The sequence below is a fragment of the Mastigoproctus giganteus genome, chromosome 4 (assembly GCF_048544385.1).
Source record: "Mastigoproctus giganteus isolate SK-2022 chromosome 4, ASM4854438v1, whole genome shotgun sequence".
NCBI lineage: Eukaryota > Metazoa > Arthropoda > Arachnida > Uropygi > Thelyphonidae > Mastigoproctus > Mastigoproctus giganteus.
This window is the reverse complement of record NC_143578.1, coordinates 164,473,816-164,498,010: the sequence shown is the minus strand read 5'-3', so window position 1 is coordinate 164,498,010 and position 24,195 is coordinate 164,473,816. Positions and strand designations below refer to the sequence as shown.

Here is a 24,195-nt window from a genome sequence, read left to right as displayed (position 1 = left end):
CCTAGAGGACATCTGCTTCCAGAATGCATTATGTCGACAACCAAGTTTGGAGGCAGTGGAGTTATGGTTGCAGCTGTTTATCATAGTATGGCTAAGCAGCTTTGGCAGATATACAGGAACCGTGAATGCCAGTTGCCTATCTTATTGCCTATAAGTGATATGGTGAGTGACTATGACACTTTAAAATTTTTCCAAAACATTCATGATGCACGAAAAGTTGGAATGGCTGGTTCAGAGCCCCAAATTTAATCATGTAGCTCACCTGTGAGTTTGGAACGTTGGGTGTGGGCCAGACCAACATGCTCCATATTGCTAGCTCAATTGATTCCTGTTCTGCAGAGGAATCCAATCTAGGAGGATGGAGTGTGTCCAAAGGGAATCAACATGCTAATGAAGTGAGTGGCAGTGATATCAGTGTGACACCAGCATGTGTCTAGAAACTTTGTGGATGGTAGTGTGTTATATTTCAGTTGATATTAAACTCTGGTTGGTAATAAATACATTGCAAAAATGTTGACTGTATATTATCTTGAGGTACATGCAGTAGAGATGGAAACATAGTAAGCCCATGGGGTTAGGAGAAAGGAATGAATAATGTGATCATTTGGTAGAATTTTGTAATAGATATGATTTGTAGATTGGTGACACCTGGTTTGAACAAAAAAATAATAGCAGGCACACTTGGAATTCACCTGGTGGAATTGCTAGAAACCAAATTGATTACATTATGATATCTAAGAGATATAAAAATAATAGGAAGAACTGCAATGCCATGCCGGGTGCAGACTGCAGCCCAACAGTCTGTAGGATAAAGATAAAACTAAAAAAGATGAAAAAAAATAACAATAACAAAAGTTGGAACTTAGAAAAATTTCACAACAGAAACAATATCATGCATTTAATGATAAACTAAAGAGAATAATAAAAGTCAGCAACTCAACACAAGGCACACTGAATGAAAGAAGGAATGGGTTTAAAGGAATTATACAGCTAACAGCTGAGGATGAAATAGGATACCAAAGGAAATCATGGATTTTAGAAGGAACCCTAGGCATGATGGAAGAGAGAAGAAAGATGAAAAGAAATGATGGAGAGGGAATAAAAAAAAAAAAAAGGTAAACTGCAGCCATTATCAATCCACTGCAGGATGGAAGCGTCCTCAATGATGCATGTAAAAGGAAATGGACCATAATCTGCCACGCTGGTCCAGTGGGGGTTGACAGATCGATTATATTTAGTAGGTCAGGGGTTTGAACCCCCATCTACTCAGAGCGTGTGCTACTGCACTCCCATTCCTGACCACTCAGCTGCTAAGAGAGGGGGTACAAGAGTGGGGGTACTCCACTATAAAAAAAGATGTAGGCAGGAAAAGCAAATGTAAATAAATTGAAGACATGGATAAAAAAATGACACTAACAGAATGTACAGGATGTTAAACAAATTCAGCATAAGGAAAGAAGAGTCTTAGGAGGAGTTAAAGATAAGAATGGCAAAATATTATATGAAGAAAAAGACATCATGGAAAAATGGAAGGAATATGGGGAAAAGCTGTATGAAGATACAAATATAGAGGAAATGGAAATCCTCAAGGTGGAAATTGAATTACATTATGATATCTAAGAGATATCATAATGTAATTCAACTCTCACAATTATGAAGGAAGAAACAGAAGAAGCAATAAAGAGAATAAAAAATGGAAAGATTTATGGAATGGATAATATTCCTATAGAATTCTTCAAGAATATGAATGAAGCCATTTGGAGACATTCACAGAACTTGTGAATGACACGACAAGAGAGTTACTTGAAGATTATGAACAAACAATAATGATCCCTTTCTTGAGATGAAGAATACCCTAGATTTGCACAACTACAGAACAATAAGCATTATAACACATGCTCTCATAATTATGGCTAAGGGTTTGCTTACTTCCTTTGCTGCCTCCTTTAATATAACTGGATAGATCCCATCCACCCCAGGTGCCTTTCTTGTGTTTATCTTCAACAATTTCTCCTCCACTTTACTCTCAGTTATTACAAGATTATCTAGCTTACTGGCAGAGTTGAATACACCTCTGGCATTCCCCTCACTGAATAACTCCTCATGTGTGAATGTCGATGCAAAATATTCATTTAGTTTGTTAGCTACCTGAGCAGGATCATCAACAGTTGAACCATCGATATCAAGTGGACCAATCTGATTCATCCCCTTCCTTCTAGAGTTTACATAAGTAAAGAACTCTTTGGTGTTTTCCTTTGCATCCCTTGCCAAAGATTTCTCATAATCTGCCTTTGCCTGCCTAACCTCCTTTGTGAATTGGTTACAGACCAGCTTATATCTATCATAGGCTTCTGTGTCACTTGTTAATTTATATGTATCCCATGCATTTTTCTTCTCTGCCATGTCTCTCATTAGTTCATCTGACATCCATTTAGGCCTAAACCTTGAACAATATTTCTTAATTGGTATGTAAAGCCTAGTAGCTTCCAAGATAAGTTCTTTGAATGCTTCCCATTTTGAATTTGCTGTTGGTAACATCATCAGTTGGTCCTACTGTGTAGAATTTAAATACTGTCTCAAACCATCGTAGTCACCTTTACGAAAGCAGTAATCCTTCCCTTTACCCCTGATGGTAGTTACCTCTTTGAGTAAATCCCACTTCAGCACACTGTGATCACTGCCACCTAGTGGTTCCTTTATCTGCAGATTCTTAATGCATGAAGAATCACTACTGATAATCAAATCAAGAGTATTACTCCCTCTAGTTGCCTTCCAAACATGCTGATGTAGAAAACAATCATCCAATAAATCCATAAAAGCCTTGCAGTGTGTGAGTGACAAACCCACAAATTCCAGTCAGTCTCTGGGAAATTAAAATCCCCCATTATAAGACACTCTGATTTACTGGCCCACTCTAATTCTCTGCATAATTGCTCATTATACTCATCAGATTCATTAGGCCTATAACACACACCTACTCATTTTTCCTTTCCCAGTGCTTTTGTCACACCAAACAGACTCAACATTGCATTGTCCACCAACATCAATTGAATGCACTTCCTTAGATTTTGTGTTTCTTAACCAACGGCATAATCCCTCCTCGCTTTCTGTCCTGTCTATCCTTTCTGTACACATTGTACTCCCCAAATTCCAATTCTGCACTGCTTATGTCTGTGTGACACCACTTCTCTGATGTCTTAATGCCTTTGATGTCTTGACTAGCACTTCAAGCTCATCAAATTTATTAATTATACTCCAGCATTGGTGTACATGGACCTGTTTCTACTCTTAGTTACCCTAACATAGCCCATGTATTTATTTGTTCCACTATGACTCCCAGCAGTCCCGGAAATCCCCATTGCCTTGCTTTACTTGCTTGCTTTGTTAGTAATAATTTATACTGAAGTGAGTCAGAAATGTACCTTAAAACATTGCTTAAAAAGTTGAGTGACCTATTTTAGTTGCACTTTGCTTACAAAACCCAACCAATACCTAGTATTGCCAAACCTGAGCAAGGGTGATTCCAACAAATAATTTCTCTTGAACCAAGTTAAAGTGCATTTTTACAATAGAGAAATTATCTTTGTTACACCATTAATGTTACGAATCCTTCTTTGTCTTTTGTTTTAATTGATTTTAGATCATTTATTCCTTGGACTAATGCATAGACACTTATTTTTATTTTTTATTTTCATTTATATTTATTTGTTTCTTTCTGTTGGTCATTCTTCTTCTTCTTCTTCTTTGGTCCTTAGCTGGCAGCTGGGGGAGGCGGTTGGCCACGCAACCAGTATGCTGCTGTAGGTGCCGCAGGGTCTCAGACTTGCTCTGTGATGTTCTTCCATACCTTACGATCCATGGCTTCAGTCCTGGCCTGGTTAAGGTCGAGACGTCGGCTCTTCAAGTCATCTTCCACTTGCTTGGCCCACGTTTTCCTAGGTGCGGTCCGTTGGATGCTCCATTGGGTGGGTCGTTGTCTCCAAAGGAGTGTGGATGGTATTCTGTTCGTGCCCATTCTACATACGTGGCCAAACCATCTGAGCCTTCGCTTCTGGATTTGGTCGGCAATGGTTGGTTGCTGTTGGCATCTGGCGCGGATGGTATCATTAGTGATGCGGTCGCGAAGAGAGATGCCCAAGATCTGCCGCAGGCATCGCATTTGGAATACCTCAAGTTTGTTCAAATCTAACTTGAGACAAATCCATGTTTCCGATCCGTAAAGAAGAATGGGCAGGATCAAAGTCCGGAAGAGTCGGATTTTAGTCTTTGTGGAAATGTTGGTCCTCTTCCACAGACACCATTTGAGCGAGGCGAACGCAGTGGCCGCCTGTCCAATTCTGCTGTGGATTTCCATGGTGGATGCAACTTTCTTCTCCTGGACCAGCGACCCAAGGTATTTAAAGTCCTGCACTTGCTCGATCTGGACGCCTTTGAGATAGATGGTGGCTTGCGACCCATCTGTTGTCAGGGCCTTTGTCTTACCAGCATTGATCTTCAAACCGTATGGCCGGGCAATGCGGGCAATGTCGTAGAGGATGTCCGTGGCTTCAGCGTCGGTCATTACCAACACAAAGAAACAGTCATTCCTTCTACTCTTAATGACTTCCAGTTTTAAGACATTCAAAACCATGATAGGTATTTCTTATTGACTTTAATTTCATATTATAATTTTTTAGCATTTTGTTGCAATTTCTAGGAGTTGACCCAAAATAAATAGTAATTTTGCTATTCAAATTGTAACATATATTTGATAATGCTTACAATTGTGGTCTGGTCTAGATTTCACACTACATTTCTCTAAATAATAATGGATATATTAAGTTATCCACACTGAGCTATAGATCATTCACATTAATTTCACCAATGATCACTTCTAGTTTTTTTTTAGCACATTAATCTAAAACAAAAATTTTTAAACTTGTAACTTAGAAATTATTTTTCTGTAGGACTACGCACAATTGGTGTAATAACAAAATTAGATTTGATGGATGAAGGCACTGATGCACGAGAAATTTTGGAGAACAGGTTGCTGCCACTCCGTAGAGGTAAGTTTATATGCAAAATATGCTAAGGTAGAACGTCCCAACCAGTGTGCCGCAGAAAGATTACTGGTGTGCCGTGTGAAATTTAATTTTATAATTCATTTTATAACTCATAGTTATAAAAAATAATCCAATTTGCATACCCGTTCAAAATTTTATGGTTTGTAATTTTATTATATGAAAAGATATGAACCTAATTGGAATGAATTGTGGCATTGTTAACCAGGTATAGCTGAATGCGATTTCCACCAGCCTCTGATTTTGGTTTATAAGTACTTCAGTTTGACCTTTGTTGGAAGTATAAAAATCACTTTTTTTTTCTTTTTTTTTTTATATTTCCTCTTTTTTTAGCTTAAATTTGAAAAATATCTTTTTAATGCAAGGCAAAAACTGATTTAAATTATTTCTTATGCAAGAAAAATTTCTATAATTTAAAAATAATCAGAAAATCAGCTGAATACTTTAAATATATATGATAATGTTTTTTCTCTCATCTTTGATAAAAATCCATTTTTTAATATGAAAATCTAGTTCAATATCACTGCTTAAACACGGGGGGGGGGGTGATTTTACTTACTTTAGTTGCAATTTGTTTTTTGTTTTGCCTGTTGGTTTTTTCGAATTATTTTGGACCAGCTTTACATTTTTCTGCTGAAAAGATATACATATAATAAGTTATTGTTTACTTTTAGAAATAAAAACCAATGTTTATATCTAAAAACAAATAATTATTCAAAATATATTATTAAATTGATTCACTAAGTATTTTATATTTAACCAAAGTTATTTTTGTAGATATTTACTTTCCACCCATAATTGAAAACTTTTTGGAGAGAGCTAGAAGTCCCGTGAATCTGATGACTTTCTAAGTCATCAGATTCACAGGACAAACAAAGCAGTCCACACAAAAAAAAAAAAAAAATATATATATATATATATATATATATATATAAAGCTGGTATTTGCACAATATAATGAGGAATATATCAAATATGGATTTGTATGCTCCGATAATTCTTCTCTTCCTCGACCCATATGTCTTACTTGCCTAGACGAATTTTCAAATGAAGCATTGGAACCAAGTATATTGCTTTCAGGTATACTACTTCCAAGAATAAAACCTGATATAAAAATATTATGTTGACAGAAGCAAGCTCAAGTTTATCATTAAAAAAATTTGAAAAGATTTTATTGTGAATTTTTGTATGAATATAGTATTAAATATTTTATATCTTCCATAGTATTTATATTTTACTTTTTTTATCATAATTATATATATAATATAATAAATTTTTTGCCAAAGTCCTTATAGACACTCCAAAATCTGCCCCTGTTTATCTCTGCATGCCATACAAAAATTAAAATTTTCCAAGTGTGCCCTAGCACGAAAAAGGTTAGAAAGCACTGTGCTAAGGGTTCAGTGCAATATTTATTTTCCTTTACTGAAATTTTAATATAAATTTACTAGTCATTATTAGTAGATACTAGTAGCAGGATGCAAGGAAGTGAATTTATTCTGTATCAGCCAGAGAGAGAAATAAAAATTCCTGTCATTTTTTGTTATTCCTAATACCAGAAAGTGCCTGTCCAGATCTTCCTTGAAAATTACATATACTATTACATAATATTAGTGTCTACTAATACCATTTAATAAGTATTAAAATAATGATAAAAACTTTCTGGCCCAGTCACCTCGGAAGGAGATTTATTCTAATTATATACATTTTCCCCAAAGGCAAATTTCATGGGATCCAGATTTCTATTACTCCCTTAGATTCTATAATTGCCTCCTGGTTGTGATGTTTACAGTGAAAAGCCTCTTCGAGGGTTTTTGCACTTCAGTCAGCCCCCAAAGGCTAATTGCCGATCTTTGCCCAGATACTCTCAAATTGTCAGAACATCTCTGCATTGATTTTTTTCACTCCATGTTGCTTGGCACCTCCGTAGCCAGGTGGGCAGGAGCAGCAGTGCATAGCACACGCTTCTTGATTAGACCGGGGTTCGAGCCTGTGACCACCACGGAGGATGCGGAAAGGTCAGGGAATGACCACCGCATATCCCCAGAGCAATATGGCCTTAGTTGCTAATGCTCCTAAAAAAAAAAACCAAACAACAAACAAAACCATGTTGCTTAAATTTTGTCTCAAACTTTTAATGTGATCCCCCCTCCCCTAGTGTAACAGTTTTATTTTATAATATTGTCAGGTTCTATTATGGTTTTATTTGATATATATACAGAGGGTCCTTGATATATGTTGCATCGATATACATCGTTTTGCATACAAGTCATTGATTAATTAGGGATGGTAAACTCGATATACATCATATATATTCGCACTTACATCATTCGAACAGGAACATACATGTATATTTCCCCCTTGAATCTTCTCTTTCTAATTCTGTATTTAAATTACATTTTATATACACACTGTATATAAAATGTAAAAATATATACAGTATGTATCAAAACATAAGTACAGTAATAGGTATGTATTAAATATATAATACAATAAATAAATTTTACAAAACTGTATAGCTATTACTGTATACACTGAAAGGACAGAATTCATAGGATACCTGGGCAACGTGATGCTGTCACCCCTCTCGCTCATGGATGAACCTGCCACTTGGCAGATATATAGATATACTGCATCAATGCATTCGCATAGACACAATGTTAGTATGCATAAACATTATGAGTTAACAGACTTTGAAAGAGGAATTATAGTGGGTGCCCGTCAAATGGGTCACTCCATCATGGAGGTGGTATAGAAATTGCACTATCCCCGTTCAACAGTATCCAGAGTGTATCGGGAATATGCCATTTCTGGAATAACATCTCATTATTTATAGCACTGTGGGCGCAGAAAGGTGGTGGATGAACGTGGCCGTCGACGTCTGTCTCGTATTGTTTCAGCCAACCGGAGAGCAACCGTGGTACAAATCACCACTGACTTCAATGAGGGAAGTGCCAGAAATGTCTCCACCAAGACCATCAGGCGATCATTAGCCGCAATAGGTTATGGAAGCCGCCGACCCACCAGAGTCCCATTGCTAACACTGCAACACAGGACTCTACGCCGCAACTGGGCGAAAGAACATTGGAACTGGTCTTTGGATGACTGGAGATGGGTCTTCTGGTCCAATGAGTCCCATTTCCAGTTATTTTGAGCTGATGGGAGGACACATATCTGGCGGAAACCACACAAAGCTATGCACCCATCGTCAAGAAGGAACTGTTCAGGCAGGTGGATGGTCGGTAATGGTCTGAGGCGTGTTCAACTGGCACACATTGGGACCTCTGGTAAGTCTAGACACATCTTTGAATGATCCTGGTTACGTGTCCATTATTGCAAACCATCTGCATTCCTTCATGGTCATTGTGTGCCCACATGGCAATGGACTCTTCCAGCAGGACGATGTGTCTCCCCACAGAGTTGTGGTGAGTAGAAATAGTTAGAAGAGCATTTCACAGATTTTACCACCGTGGAATGGCCTCCCCTTTCACCAGACATGAACCGTGTGGAGCATCTTTGGGATGCTGTGTAAAGGTCCATTCTAGCTTTGGATCCTCCACCCAGGAATGCGACAGAATTATAGACAGCGGTGCAGCAAGCATGGATAGAAATGCCTGTGGAATGCTTTTGTGAACTAGTGGACTCAGTGCCTTGCTGTGTAACTGTCCTTATCAGGGTGAAAGGTGGGTCTACCCATTGTTAGGTAGGTATCCCATGATTTCTGTCCACTCAGTGTACTATACAGTACTGTAAATCATAATTTTAGAGAATATATAATGAAATAAAAATATAATTAATAAATAAATAGTAAATTCTAGAAAATAAACAATAGAACTTTCTAGTACAATGCACAATAGGTCCGTGACGTCACACGGGCCTCGCTTGTGTACCCACGATGTCCAGTTCCATGTTTTCATGAGTGAAGAGGTGCTATGAATATATATCCAAAAATATTTCACTATTCTTTCATCATGAGTGGAAAATATTCAAGAAAGTTGCCTAGTGAAGTGAAAAGGCAACATAATGTGACTTTACATGTTAAAATAGATATGTTAAAATTTGATTAAGCAAAGTAGAAGTGGTGAAAGAGCTGTTAATATTGCTTGGTGTCTTGACTTACCGCCAACGATAGTGCATACGATTATCAAAAATGCAGGGCGGATAATGAGCAAAACACAGTATATAACCCAACATGCTACAATTAAAATTACCAGGCAGACAAAAAATGGCGAAGTTGCTTTCAATGTGGCTTGAAGATTTTCACAAGCAAAATACTCCAGTAAGTTTTGCTCTGTACCTGACAGGCCTTTGCATATGTAATTCAAAGTAAACAATTATTGTTCACTTCCAAAACTGGTCAAATAAAACTTTGTATATATTTAGGAAGGCATTGAAAGTTTAAGCAATCAAACTTGAACCAACAGTTAATAAGCAACAGTTTTTTTGGAGAAGGACATATCAGGGCCTAGGCAACCACTGCTGAGTTCAGTCTATTAGAATTTTTGGTAACCAACCTGCATTACTCAAACACCTACACAGTCAATGAAATTACAAATGCTTGTCAATTTTACTGTTTTATTTTTCCACTTGGAAAAACTTCCTCTATTTATATACCTTAAATTAAAAAATTTGGATATGATCCTTGATAAACTCTCTCTCTCTCTCTCTCTCTCTCTCTCTCTCTCTCTCTCTCACACACACACACACACACACACATACACACACACACACACACACACCACCCCCTTCATGTAGCACAGTGACTATGACCACCATTATTCTGCACTTGGGAAAAGGGTATTTTATGGTCTTTCTATACATGTTTGCACCTCTTATCTTCATATGTCTATCTCTCTCTACATGTAACAGCTCTACACCCAGTGAACACATTCTCATGAAATTTTATATTTCACCCTTTTATAAATAATTGTTGTGCCATCCCAAATTTTATTAAATCAGATAAATACAATATAACAATTATTATTTTTTTTATGTCGCATTAGTTATCCATATAGTTCTTTGCATTCTCTGTCAGAGATGTCTCGTAATCTGCCTTAGTTTGCCTAACCTCCTTTATGACTTGATAAACTAGTCTGTATTCAAACCAGAAAGCAGGTTAGCAAGGTGAGGAAAGATTACGAGAAATCTCTGGCAAAGACTTCTTTACATATTTAAACAGTAGAAGAAATGGATGAATCACATTGGTCTGCTAGATGTGAATGGTTTAACTGTTGATGATCCTTCTCAGGTTACTGACAGACTGAATAGGTATTTTACATCCACATTCACTCAGGTATTTCTAGAAATGGGGCTGCCAGAAGTGTATCAAATTCTAATAGACAGCTGAATGATCTTGCAATAACTAAGAGGAAAATGGAAGAGAAATTGTTGTTGATGCTAAAATGTAAAGAAGGCACATGGGGTGGATGGGATCTGTCCAATAATGTTAAAGGAAGTAGCAAACCTTTAGGCATGATTATAAGAGCATCTTTAGATTCAAGGGAGAACCTATAGACTGAAAATATGCTAATATATCCCAATGCACAAAGGGAGATCAAAAGGTGATATGGGTAATTACAGACCTATTATAGCCTTAACCTCTGCTCCAGAGAAAGTAATAGAATCACTGGTAAAAGAAGTAAAACAGGACATCTAGACAGGAATACAATTCTACTAAATCACTTCGTGAATTTGTCTAACCAATGTTTCACAACCTTTTTTTAATTATTGCCCCCTAAAGTGCTTTTTTAGACAATTTTTTTTTCCTAATTGCCCCATGAAATTTTAAACAAGAAAATACTTTATATTTACTCTTTTTATTCAGTAGAATCCCTCAGTCTGATGCTTCTTAGCTAAAAGTTTAGTGTTCAGTATGGTGTTAGTAAGTTTATTTCTAATGTCTCTTCTTGAACATATATCAATTCTGTTTCTTTCCTTTGTTAATATTTTATTTACTTAAATAAAAACACTTTCAACCATATAAGACGTTGGAAAACAAAGTACTTTAGCCATTTCAGACCACATTGTCGGATAAAGAAGTTTAGTTGTTTTTGATCCCCACAACTCAGCCATTCCACCTTTTTCAAATTTATATTTGCATTCTTCATTACATTTTAATTCAATGAATTCTTCTTGAATTTCTTCACTAGCAGACCCAAAATCACATCCAATTAGATTTAACATCCATGGTTTCACTTCAAAAGAAAATAAATATGAAAATCTTTTTCATTTCACCTTTTAAAGAACACAAATAATCTGAATAATTCCTAAGATCATTCTCAGTAAGAGATTCATTGATTTTAGCTAAATCTTTAAATCTTGCATACCACTGCTTCTATTAGAATGAACAGCGGCCTGGAGCAAGGGGTGCTAGGGGTTTCAGGGACTGATGGCAGTCATTATGAAACAGTTGTTTCACGATGTTGTTTCATTGTGAAACAGGGTATATGGGATGTGTTAGGGTAACTAAGAATAAGAATAGGTGCATGAATACCAATGCTAGAAGTATAGTAAATAAATTTGATGAATTTGAAGTGTTGGTCAAGACATCAAAGGAGGATATTGTTGGGATATCAGAGACGTGGTGACACACAGATATTAGGAATGCAGAATTGGAATTTAGGGAGTGCAATGTGTAAAGAAAGGATAGACAGGATAGGAAGGGAGGAGGTGTTATGCTGTTAATTAAGAAAAACATAAAATCAAAAGAAGTGCATCCAGTTGATATAGATGGACAGTGCACTGTTGAGTCAGTTTGGTTAGACAAAAGCACACTGCGAAAGCAAAAATAAGAGTAGGAGTGTGTTATAGGCCTAATGAATCTAATGAGTACAATGAACAATTGTACAAAGAAATAGAGTGAGCTAGTAAATCAGAATGTCTTATAATGGGGGATTTTAACTTCCCAGATATTGACTGGAACTTGTGGGTTGGTCACTCGCACACTAGTAAGACTTTTGTGGGTTTATTGGATGATTGTTTTCTGCAGCAGCATGTTTGAGAGGCAGCCAGAGAGGGTAATACTCTTGATCTGGTTATCAGCAGTGATCATTTTTGTATTAAGAATTTGCAGATAAAGGAACCACTAAGTGGCAGTGATCACAGTGTACTGACATGGGATTTACTTAAAGATATAATTATCGTCAGGAGTAAAGGAAAGGGTTTTTGCTTCCGTAAAGGTAACTACAGTGGTCTCAGACAGTTTTTAAATTCTGTACATTGGGATCAACTGATGATGTTACCAACAGCAAATTCTAAGTGGGAAGCATTCAAGGAATTAATCGTGGAAGTTACTAAAAGTTTCATACCTATTAAGAAATATTGTTCAAGGTTTAGGTTCATTTGACAACTAAATGGTTGTCAAATGAACTAATGAGACTCGTGGCAGAGAAGAAAAATGCATGGGATGCATATAAATCAGGCGACACAGAAGCCTGTGGTAAATATAAGCTAGTCTGTAATCAAGTCACAAAGGAGGTTAGGCAGATTACGAGAAATCTTTGGCAAAGGATGCTAAGAAAAACAGCAAGGATTTCTTTACTTATATAAACTCTAAAAGGAAGGGAATGAATCTGATTGGTCCACTTGATATCGATGGTTTGACTGTTAATGATTCTACTCAGATAGCAAACAAACCGAATGAGTATTTTGTATCTACATGAGGAATTATTAAGATTTGAAAATGCCAGAAGGTTAACAAATTGTAGCAGGGTGCTTAATGATTTTGTATAACTGTGAGAGCAAAGTGGAGGAGAAATTGTTGAAGTTAACCATAATAAAGGCACTTGGGGTGGATGGGATCTATCCAGTTATATTAAAGGAGGCTTCAAAGGAAGCAAGCAAACCCTTAGCCATAATTATGAGAGCATCCTTGGACTCAGAGTAAGTCCCCACAGACTGGGGGATGTGCAAATGTATCTCCAATTAAAAACAGAGGATCAGAGGGTGACATGAGTAATTAGAGACCTCTTAGTTTGAATTTTCTTCCAGGGAAAATAGAGTCATGGTTAAAGGAGCATTGCAGGACCATTTAGACAAGACTGCAGTAATAATTCAGACACAGCATGGGTTTGTTAAGGGAAAGTCTTGTCTGACAAATTGGATTGGATATTATGATGTGGTTACAAAGGAACTGGAGAGCAAAAATAAGAGTCAAAAATAAAAAATAATCAAAATAATTTTGATATCGTATACTTGGATTTCAGGAAAGCTTTTGACACTGTTGCGCATGGAAGACTACTGTACAAATTGGAACAGAATGGTATTAAGGGTATGTTGCTACAATGGATAAAAGTATGGTTGAGTTGGAGAAGACAGAGGGTGGTAATCAATGGGTGCTGCTCTTCGTGGACTAATTTTATTAGTGGAGGCCCACAGGATTTTCAGTATTGGGTCCACTGTTTTGTATATTTATCAATGATATTGATGAAGGTATATCAGGCTTAATGTCGAAGTTTGCAGATGATACAAAGGTTGCCAGGGTTGTTAATGACAGTAATGGCAGTGTGCTACTCCAACAGGATCTAGAAAATTTGGGCAGATTGCCTGAGAAGTGGCAACTGAAATTTAACATTGACAAATGCAAAGTACTGCATATGGATTAGAAGTAACCCCAGAGAAACGTACCAACTGTGTGGTACTACAAGTAAGGTGGTAGAAAATGAAAAAGACTTGGGAGTAATTGTGCAGTCAGATATGAAGTTTTCTGAGCAATGCAGACAGGCTGCCAGGGCAGGTCATAGGGTTTTGTCAATGATATACAGGAATTTTGCTATCAAGGAAAAGGAGGTGATTGTCCCTATGTATAAGGCAATGGTCAGGCCACACCTTGAGTACTGCGTATAGGTCTGGAGGCCTTATTTTAGGAAGGATGTAGATTTGCTTGAGCATGTACAGAGAAGGGCAACAAGATTGGTGAGGGGAATGAAGGGATCCTCTTACCAAAAGAGGCTCAAGTTCTGCAAATTGCAGGGGCTGGAGACTAGGCATCTGTGAGGTGATCTGATTTAGGTGTATAAGGTCTTGAATGGGTTGAGCACGCTGAATTCTGATGGGATTCTTCCACTTGTTCAGATTACGAACCTAAGGGGGCATAAATTCAAATTGAGGAAAGACAGATGTAGAATAGATGTGCGGAAATTTGCCTTTAGCTGTGGTTAATTGCTGGAACAAACTTCCATCTTTCGTTGTGGAAGTTGATAGGTTAAATAAATTTAAGGAGGAACTGGACAAACATTTAGAGGGAATTGTTTTTTGTTGTATTTTTTTTATTTATTTATTTATTTTTTTTGGCTGATGCTATATAAGCTCATACACTTGCTTTCTTGCATCACATGCTGCTGCTACTAGTACTACCACCATGAAATTGTTTTCTCATTAAATTGCTTTCAAATATTTTCAGTTTTTCAGTGAAGGCTTTTAATATGCATTTGCAGTCTATCGCCGTAATTAATTTCATTAAAGTTGAAGTGATATTCTTCATTAAGTTTTCAAAAAATCCAAGTCACATAGTATAAATTGTTTTTGCGTTTGCTGATCTCATTTGCTAAATCTGTCTCCTTTGCTTTCTAAAAAGCTGATTATCTTATCAAAAAGGTTTACAAATATTGTTAGGCAGATTTCTTTAGAAAGCCAGCTGTCTTCTGTATGTAAACGAAGCCTCGCATACTGTTCTTAATTATTAACATAAAATTTTATGTTCTGGAAAGGCAGTCTATGTAATTTGTTTTATTGATGGTTTTAATAACTATACTGAGAAAATGATAAAAAACTGGACTAAAATTTTTTGCAACCAGATGATGTCAGTACACAATGCAGTGTATTGCAAGAACTTCGGTGCATATTTCCTTTAGGAGGGCTATAAAATCCTTGTCTTCCAACCATGGAGGTAGCACCATCAGTGGCACAGTATACCAAATTATTCCAGTGGCACTTGTTTTTCATCAAACCATGTTTTTACAGCAGCAGAAATGGATGCTCCAGTTCAGTTTCTATAGAAATTTCCATTGCCATTAGAAGAGCCTTATTGTCAGTAACTGTGGATTCATCAATTTGAATAGAAAATTTTCTCATTTTTAGTTTGTCAATTAGCTGCTCTTCAATGTTAACTGACATCTCACCGATACATCTTCAAATTGAATCATTGCTCAATGGCAATGCGTTTAAAATACTGGAATGATTTTGATGCATCACTGTTGAAATTACAGTCTGTAATGTGGGTTGTATAACAGTCTCAGCAACTGTATGAGCACTACCAGTTTTTGCAGTGACTTCTGCAATTTTATAAGATGCAATCATTCCATCGTCGTTTGTTTGTGTTTTTCTTAAATAAGGAAATAACAGTGTTACCTTTGCTCAAAATTCTGTTTTTATTTTTTTAAATATTTTATGTTTAACAACTTTATCAAGATGTTTCCTTTTTAAGTGATCTAAAAGTCTTGATGATTTCATAGCCTCATTTGAAAAAGAACTATTACAAATAAGACACATAGGCTGTTTTGAGTTGAATGGGCTTTCATTAAAACCATAAGCTAGATATTCATCCAGATACTGTCGACACTTTTTTTTTACAGCACTTCACATGATTGATGAAGGGTTGAATAACTATAAAGAATTAAATAATAAAATATAAACTATTTTTATTTAACTCTCATAGCCCATGTCAGTCACAAAAGCACTGTGGATCAAAAATAAACTTCCACAAGGAAACAATAAATCAATACTAATTGTCATTTAGAAAGTAGAAACAATAGACCGAAACATTTTGTTGTGCCATCCATGTCTCATATATTGACCAATGAAACAAAAGAATAAATAAATAAACCATGCCGTCCCCAAGGTCATAGCTGTCAGAAACTGCAAGGATTGTGGAGACGCCTCTGAAAGCACTTAGGCATTTAATGCCTATGAAAAGCAGAAAAGCAAAGGTAGTTGAATTAAATCATACCCACTATCTTCCTTTTATCAAAATTTCACACTCACTCCTAATATAATATACTTGTATGTTAAAAATCTGTTGTCTCAGAGGGAAAAAATCCCAATGAGAGAAATTAAATATTAAGGAATAAGATGTCATCAGGTGGGGTTGAACTTGAGGACCACAAATCATTGTAATACCCATGATTTTTTCGACCCCCAAAACCAATTTTCGCCCCTGTTGAGAATCCCTGGTCTAACCAATCTGATTGGATACTGTAACACTGTGACAAAGGAAATGGATAGAAAAAATAATTTTTGAATCACATACATTCCGAAAAAGCTTTTGATACTGCTGCACACAAGGCTACTGTACAAATCGCAGCAGTGTGGCATTAAAGGAAAGTTACTGCTACGGTTAAAGGGATAGTTGAGTTGAAGAAGACAGAGTGGTTATCAATGGACACTGCTCTTCGCGGACTAATGTTATTAGTGGAGTCCCTAGGATTCGGTGTTGGGCCCATTGTTTCGATATTTATTAATGACATTGATAAAGGCATATCATGCTTAATATCTAAGTTTGCAGATAATAGGATGGTTGACAGGGTGATTAATGACAGTAATCAAGGTAAGTTGCTGCAACAAGATCTAGAAAAATTTAGGTAGATGAGCTGAGAAATAGCAGTTGAAGTTTAGCATTGACAAATGCCAGGTAGCATTAATTCCAGATGAATATACATTCATCTGGAACATTCATTAATTCCAGATGAATGACATATAGGTAGCATTAATTCCAGATGAATATACCAACTGTATATTGCTACACTCAGGGTAGTGGAGAATAAAAAAGATCTGGGATAATTGTAAAGTCAGATATGAAGTTCTCTGAGCAACGCAGATAGCCCTCCAGATAACCCATGGGATTTTGTCAGTGATGTGCAGGAACTTTGCTAGCAAAGAGAAGGAAGTGATTATCCCATTGCATGAGGCAAAGGTTAGGACACTTCTTGAGTATTGCATATAGGTCTGGAAGCCTCATTTTAGGACGGATGTGGATCTTTTGGAATTAGTGTAGAGAAGATAACAAGATTATCAGGGGGAACAAAAGAGTGTTCTTACCAGGAAAGGCTTCTGTTTTGCAAATTCCAGCATCTTGAGACTAGGCTCCTGTGAGGAGATCGGATCGAGGTGTTTAAGGCTTCAAATGGATTGAGTAAGCTCAATGATGGAATCCTTCTTCTTGCACATAAGGGTTTATTAATTCAAGTGCAGAAATTTGCCTTCAGCCTGCAGGCGGTCAATCATTGCAACAAACTCCCATCTGGTGTTATAGAGATGGGTAGTCTGGATAAATTCAAAGAAGAACTAGACAGTGTTAGAGGAGATGGGTCAGTGACATGGGAAGTGTTGGCTCTGTAATTTATTTATATTTTTTTTGTTGAGTAATGCTATAAAAGCTTGCTTTCTTGCAGTATTTGCCACTACTAATGCTAATACTAAATTGTGTATTGAAGCTGAAGCACCAGATCTTGTTGTTGCCATGGCTGCTTAGAAGAATGAATGGACAATGCGATGGAGAAAAAGAAAAAAAAAAACCTCTGTTTCAGCTCTATGTACATGAAAGGCATTGTTTTTTAAAGAGTTCATTATTTGTTTATTACATTAGTCACAGGAGAAATGTGAAATACATGTTGTATTTCAGTTTTTATTAAAATCCAGGAGGAAATATGTACATTACAAAAATGTTGACTGCTTACCATGATCTGTGTTATGTGTTGCTATGTTTATTTTATTAATCAAGGAAAAATTCATGAAATAAGTGTTAGTGTGTTAAGTTCGTACATTGCTTGTTTCATCATACCCTGACTGAGTTAGTTGATCTTGGGCAATAATTGCATTGCGAAAAACAACACTAGTTTCTCTTGGAAACTTGTTTTTTTTTTTTTTTTTTTCTTTTCGAAATAGATAAACTGACTATTGACTAAACACAGTTTACACCCATGATACTCCATGCTGTGGCCTTAACTGCTTCTGTACCAGTTCTAAATAACCCAGCCCTACCCTTGACAAATTTCTAGTTACATTTCAATTGTTTAATCATTCAAGAGTACTTTTAAGGTTCATTAACTTTTTTTTTGTTTTAAATTACTATACAATAATGAACCTTTGTGATTACCATAAATGCAACATATGGTAATCTAAAATGCTTGTAAAATTTAAACTCTTATAACTGAAAAAGCGCCGACCGGGCTAGCCAGGTGGGTAAAGTGCCTGCCTGGCAACCCAAAGGTCGCGGGTTTGAATCCCGCCTCGGGCTTGGATCAAAGTACTGCAAAAATCTTGGGAGGTGCATTATGGCCACAGAAGCCGATGCGCCAACAACTACCAAAAAAAAAAAAAACTAAAAAGGCATTTCTAGAATCAGAGTAGGCACTCTGGCTCATAGTTGCTTTTCTATATTCAAAGGCAGCACATATCATGAAATACAATAGTTAATGATTATATTCTTCTCTTAAATTTCATTATCCTAATATATTGCCTGATTGTAAAATATAATTTTTAGGTTATATTGGTGTAGTTAATCGTAGTCAAAAAGATATTGAAGGCAAAAAGGACATAAAGGCAGCATTGGAAGCCGAACGGCGTTTCTTTCTTGGTCATCCAAGCTATAGGTAAGTAATGAAGACTGCTGTTTACTGGTAATGAAATGCATAAATAAAATATTTAGATATTATCTAAATCAGGGTGGGAAAATTCCCAGTAATTAAAAAATACCTGAGTAGTTAAAATATCTATTCCAGTGCCTAAAATGTGAACTGTATCTGTGAGAACTAAGGGATTGTATTTTATTATTTTTTCCACTGCTGGTTAACCAAATTTTTATTTTTATCGCTAGTGGAAGATATACTAAAAAATAATACACATTACTGTTCTTAAAATAGTGAAACACATTTGTATTTAGCCCTTAAAAAACTGTGGTATAGTCTTTTAAGGGTAAAGCCTCAAGCCATGAAAATTTTAGCGATCAAGTGCTTTACATCAAGTTAGTAAATAGCTAAAATGTTTGAAGAAAACATAGTTTGTATGAAGGTATTCTTAAAGAACATCTCATATTGTGAACTTCTTCAGAACCAGTAGCCTTGTACCTTCAATAAGCAACACTTCCTCAATAGATAAATGTTTTTACTTTTGGTAAAACTCCAGATTAGGGTACCCCATCCAACATGGCAGCTAGCAAAACAGTGGGAAAGCAGTGATTGACAAGTTGTGACTCCGCCCACTCCCCTCCTAGGTTGATGTGCCTAGCGTGTTTTTCCTCTCCTGTGTCACTTTTTAGATCGCAAACTCATTTTCCAATTCAAAAACAATGAGGTGGCGGGATAAACACCCTACCTAAGTACCTCCTCCTCGATGACAAAAAACAATCAGAAAGAAAATGCCTCCACAGTAATCACCCAATCACAGCACTGAGTGTGAGGTGCCTTCACCTGTCAATCACCGCCACCTTTCATCGGTGTACCCTATACTGGAGTCAGTCTTACTTTTTCTCATTTGGGTGTCGTGACTCAGATGCTACTGTTTCAGGGATAGTTGTCTCTTCACCAGAAAGTACAAAAGCTGACAACTGATTGATTTATTCGAAATATAAGAGTAGGACAACTTAGGCAGCAGTTCATAATATGGAATGTTTTTTAATAATGCCTTACTGTTTTTGCTTTATTTAGCTGTGTACTAACTTATGCATTGATTTGGTATATAAACTATGTTTATAACCATTTCTCCATCAGCAGGTGAACTTCCAGGGATCTGTGTGAGCCATGTTATCAGTGCAAAATGATCACAATGCTTACTGATTTAGAAAGCATAGTTCTCCTTTTCTTGTTAAATGAGACACAAACAATGTCACAAGTATTGAGTGCATCCAATAAATTGTAACATATTTTGTAAGAGCCAGTTTCACTTTGATTATTGGGTACTTGAATCTGTTGCTGATTTTTTTAATCATTATGACACTTCTAATGTTTTGGAAATAACAACAAAGCAAAATATACATTCAGCTTCTGTTATAAGGATTTTGACGGTGTTTTAAATTACATGATGCCAAAATCTCTATTGGAATTATTGTTAAAAAAAAAAAATCTATTAAAATAGAACTTGCTTAAACATGAATTTGTTATTATATGTAGATAAATATAAAGAAGCAATTTTCTTAAAATCCTTGCTTCATTTGTAAAGAGAACCACATTATAGAAAGTTGATACGGGATTTTTATGGTGATGATCTTTCTTATTTGACTTAAGATGCCATTGTACTCACAGTGGCATTACAGTACCAAATTTGGGAATTAAAACAGATCCTCTCACATACTTTTCTCATCAATATTCTGTAAATGATTATACAGTATTTTGTTTTCATTTTGATTTATTATAAATTATGAGAAATTGATTTTTTATTTAGCATTTAATGGATGCCATATTTTTTTTTTTTTTTTTGCTCCACTCCTCATGGTTTCTCTGAGACATCAAGGATCAAATTTTCCATAGACCTTTGTTGTAGTTCCAAGATTAACATTTGAAAAAATGATAAAGTTAAGGAAATGCAGTATTACTTTTGCTTGTAATATTTGTGTTATATGCACTGACAACCACAATATGCAATTGCATATAATTTGAAGTTTACTACTTATTATATACAGGGTAATTCAGGAGGAATAGTAAATATTTTGGTAGGTTATAGTATCGATTATTCTGAATAAAAAATTTCATATAAACGTGTCCAATTATCAATGGATACAGCTGTTTGAAACTGGCATGCACAAATCCATTATGAGAGGTATTAAAGAACAATAAATTACTTATTGTTTGTATTTATTGACTTTTTGAATGATACAAAACACAAATAATTGACAAAATTTTTACAGTTCACAATAAATGTTCGAAAATCCCACTGCCAACCTCAATGTACTTTGCAACTCTTGTTGTAATAGTTGTAATATGACGTGTTGTTCTTCTGAGGTTGTCTTGGCATTCCTTTATAAGGGCAGCAGTATCCAAAATGTGAGCGAGCAATTCATCTCTTGTATTCACCTTTTCTTTGTATACTGTGCTTTTCTTTCATCCATCCCCACAAACAAAAATCTAACGGAATGAGGTCTTGAAGACCTTGGTGGCCAATGAATGGGATCCCTTGGCTGATCCATCATTCGGGGAAAGTTCAATTTAGACAGGTATAATGTGCAGAAGCTCCATCATGTTGAAAGTACATATCAATCCTTGTAGCCAAGGAAACATCCTCCAATGCTGATGCTATCGAGGCAGTGTTAGGTGGGTCAGAAAACTGCTAGATTGGGGGGATACAAGGACTAATAGATTAACAGTAGCCACTGGCAGAAGTGAAAGTGATTCTTGCACTGCTTCTATTGGAATGAGCCGCAGCCTGGTAAATAAGATGCAGGATATTTCAGAGACTGCTGGGAATCATTGGGGTACAAATAACCACATGGGTTGTGTTAGGGTAGCTAAGAAAAAGAACAGGTGCATGTATACTTGCGTGTACACCAATGCTAGGAGTTTAGTAAATAAATTTGATAAATTTGAGGTATTGCTCAAAACATCAAAGGCAGATATTGTGGGGATTTCAGAGACGTGATGTCACACAGATATAAGGAATGCAGAACTGGAATTTGGGGAGTACAATGTCTACAGAAAGGATAGACAGGATAGGAAGGGAGAAGGGTTATGCTATTAGTTAAGAAATACATAAAATCCAAGGAAGTGAAGCCAATCGACATTGCTGGACAGTGCAGTGTCAAGTCAGTTTGGTATGACACAAGCATTGGGAGATCAAAATTGAGAGTAGGAGTGTGCTATAGGCCTAATGACTCTGATAAGTATAATAAGAAACTGTACAGGGAAATAGAGTGGGCCAGTAAATCAGAGAGTCTTATAATGGGGGATTTTAATTTCCCAGATATTGACTGGAATTTGGGAGCTGGTCACTCACACACTAGCAAGGCTTTTGTGGATTTATTGGATGATTGTTTTCTACATCAGCATGTTCGGGAGGCAACTAGAGGGAGTAATACTCTTGATTTGATTATCAGTAGTGATTCTTCATGCAGTAAGAATCTGCAGATAAATGAACCACTAGGTGGCAGTGATCACAGTGTGCTGAAGTGGGATTTACTCAAAGAGGTAACTACCACTAGGGGTAAAGGGAAGGGTTATTGCTTTCGTAAAGGCGACTACGATGGACTGAGACAGTATTTAAATTCTATACAGTGGGACCAACTGATGATGTTACCAACAGCAAATTCAAAATGGGAAGCATTCAAAAAAATTATCTTGGAAGCTCCTAGGCTTTACATACCAACTAAGAAATATTGTTCAAGGTTTAGGCCTAAATGGATGTCAGATGAACTAATGAGACATATGGCAGAGAAGAAAAATGCATGGGATACATGCAAATTAACACGTTACACAGAAGCCTATGATAGATACAAGTTGACCTGTAACCAAGTTACAAAGGAGGTTAGGCAGGTGAAGGCAGATTACGAGAAATCTTTGTCAAGGGATGCAAAGAAAAACAGCAAAGAGTTCTTTACTTATGTAAACTCTAGAAGGAAGGGGATGAATCAGGTTGGTCCACTTGATATCGATGGGTCAACTGTTGATGATCCTGCTCAGGTAGCTAACAAACTAAATGAATATTTTTCATCGACGTTCACACATGAGGAGTTATTCAGGGAGGGGAATGCCAGAGGTGTGTTCAACTCTGGCAGTAAGCTAGAGAATCTTTTAATAACTGAGAGAAATTGGAGGAGAAATTGTTGAAGATAAATACAAGAAAGGCACCTGGGATGGTGGGATCTATCCAGTTATATTAAAGGAGGTAGCAAAGGAAGTAAGCAAACCCTTAGCCATAATTATGAGAGCTTCCTTGGACTCAGGGGAAGTACCCATGGACTGGAGATGTGCAAATGTAACCCCAATTCACAAAGGAGGATCAAAGGGCGACACAAGTAATTATAGACCTGTTAGTTTAACTTCTGTTCCCAGAAAATTAATGGAGGCACTGGTTAAAGAAGCACTGCAGGATCATCTAGACAAGACTTCAGTTATAGCTCAGACACAGCATGGTTTTGTTAAGGGGAAGTCTTGCCTGACCAGTTTGATTGGATACTATGATGCAGTCACAAAAGAACTGGATGCAGGGAATAACTTTGATATTATATACTTGGATCTTAGAAAGGCTTTTGATACTGTTGCACATGGAAGACTGCTGCACAAATTGCAGCAGTGTGGCATTGGAGGCAAATTGCTGCTATGGATAAAGGGGTTGTTGAGGGGGAGAAGACAGAGAGTGGTAATCAATGGACACTGCTCATCGTGGACTAATGTTATTAGTGGAGTCCCTCAGGGTTCAGTATTGGATCCATTATTGTTTTCTGTATTTATATATTTATATATTTATAAATGATATTGATGATGGTATCATTTATATATTTATAAATGATATTGATGATGGTATATCAAGCTTAATATCCAAGTTTGCAGACGATACGAAGGTTGGCAGGGTTGTCAAGGACACTACTGACACTATGCTACTGCAACAGGATCTGGAAAGGAGCAGATGGGCTGAGAGGTGGCAAATGAAGTTTAACATTGACAAATGTAAAGTACTACATATGGGGAAACAGCAACCCCAGAGCAACGTATCAACTCTGTGGAATACACTGACAGTGGTAGAGAATGAAAGGGACCTGGGAGTGGTTGTGCAGGCAGATATGAAGTTTTCTGAGCAGTGCAGATGGGCTGCAAGAGTAGCTCATGGTGTATGGTCGATGATATATAGGAATTTTTCTAGCAGCAGTAAGGAGGTGATTGTTCCCTTGTATAAGGCAATGGTCAGGCCATACCTAGAGTACTGTATACAGATCTGGAGGCCTCATTTCAAGAAGGATGTAGAGATGCTGGAACGAGTACAGAGAAGGGCAACAAGATTAGTGAATGGAACAAAGGGGTGCTCTTACGAAGAAAGGCTTAAGTTTTGCAAATTACAGTGTCTGGAGACTAGGCACCAGCGAGGTGATCTGATAGAGGTGTATAAAGCCTTGAATGGTTTGAGCATGCTCAATGCTGATGGGATTCTTCCTCTTGCTCAGAATAATCACCTGAGAGGGCATAAATTCAAATTGAGGAAGGACAGATGTAGGATAGACG

At 36.7% G+C, this 24,195-nt stretch overlaps 1 protein-coding gene across 2 annotated transcripts in view; it reads left to right on the top strand.

Moving 5' to 3' along the window:
• LOC150087162 (dynamin-like) overlaps positions 1–24,195 on the top strand; it is a 307,901-nt gene that overhangs the window by 56,610 nt on the left and 227,096 nt on the right. For both annotated transcript variants that reach the window (XM_090372996.1, XM_090372997.1), the window contains exons 5-6: positions 4,947–5,045; positions 18,537–18,645. In XM_090372996.1, coding sequence (XP_090229122.1) covers positions 4,947–5,045; positions 18,537–18,645 — 208 coding nt within the window. The remainder of the gene's footprint in view (positions 1–4,946; positions 5,046–18,536; positions 18,646–24,195) is intronic.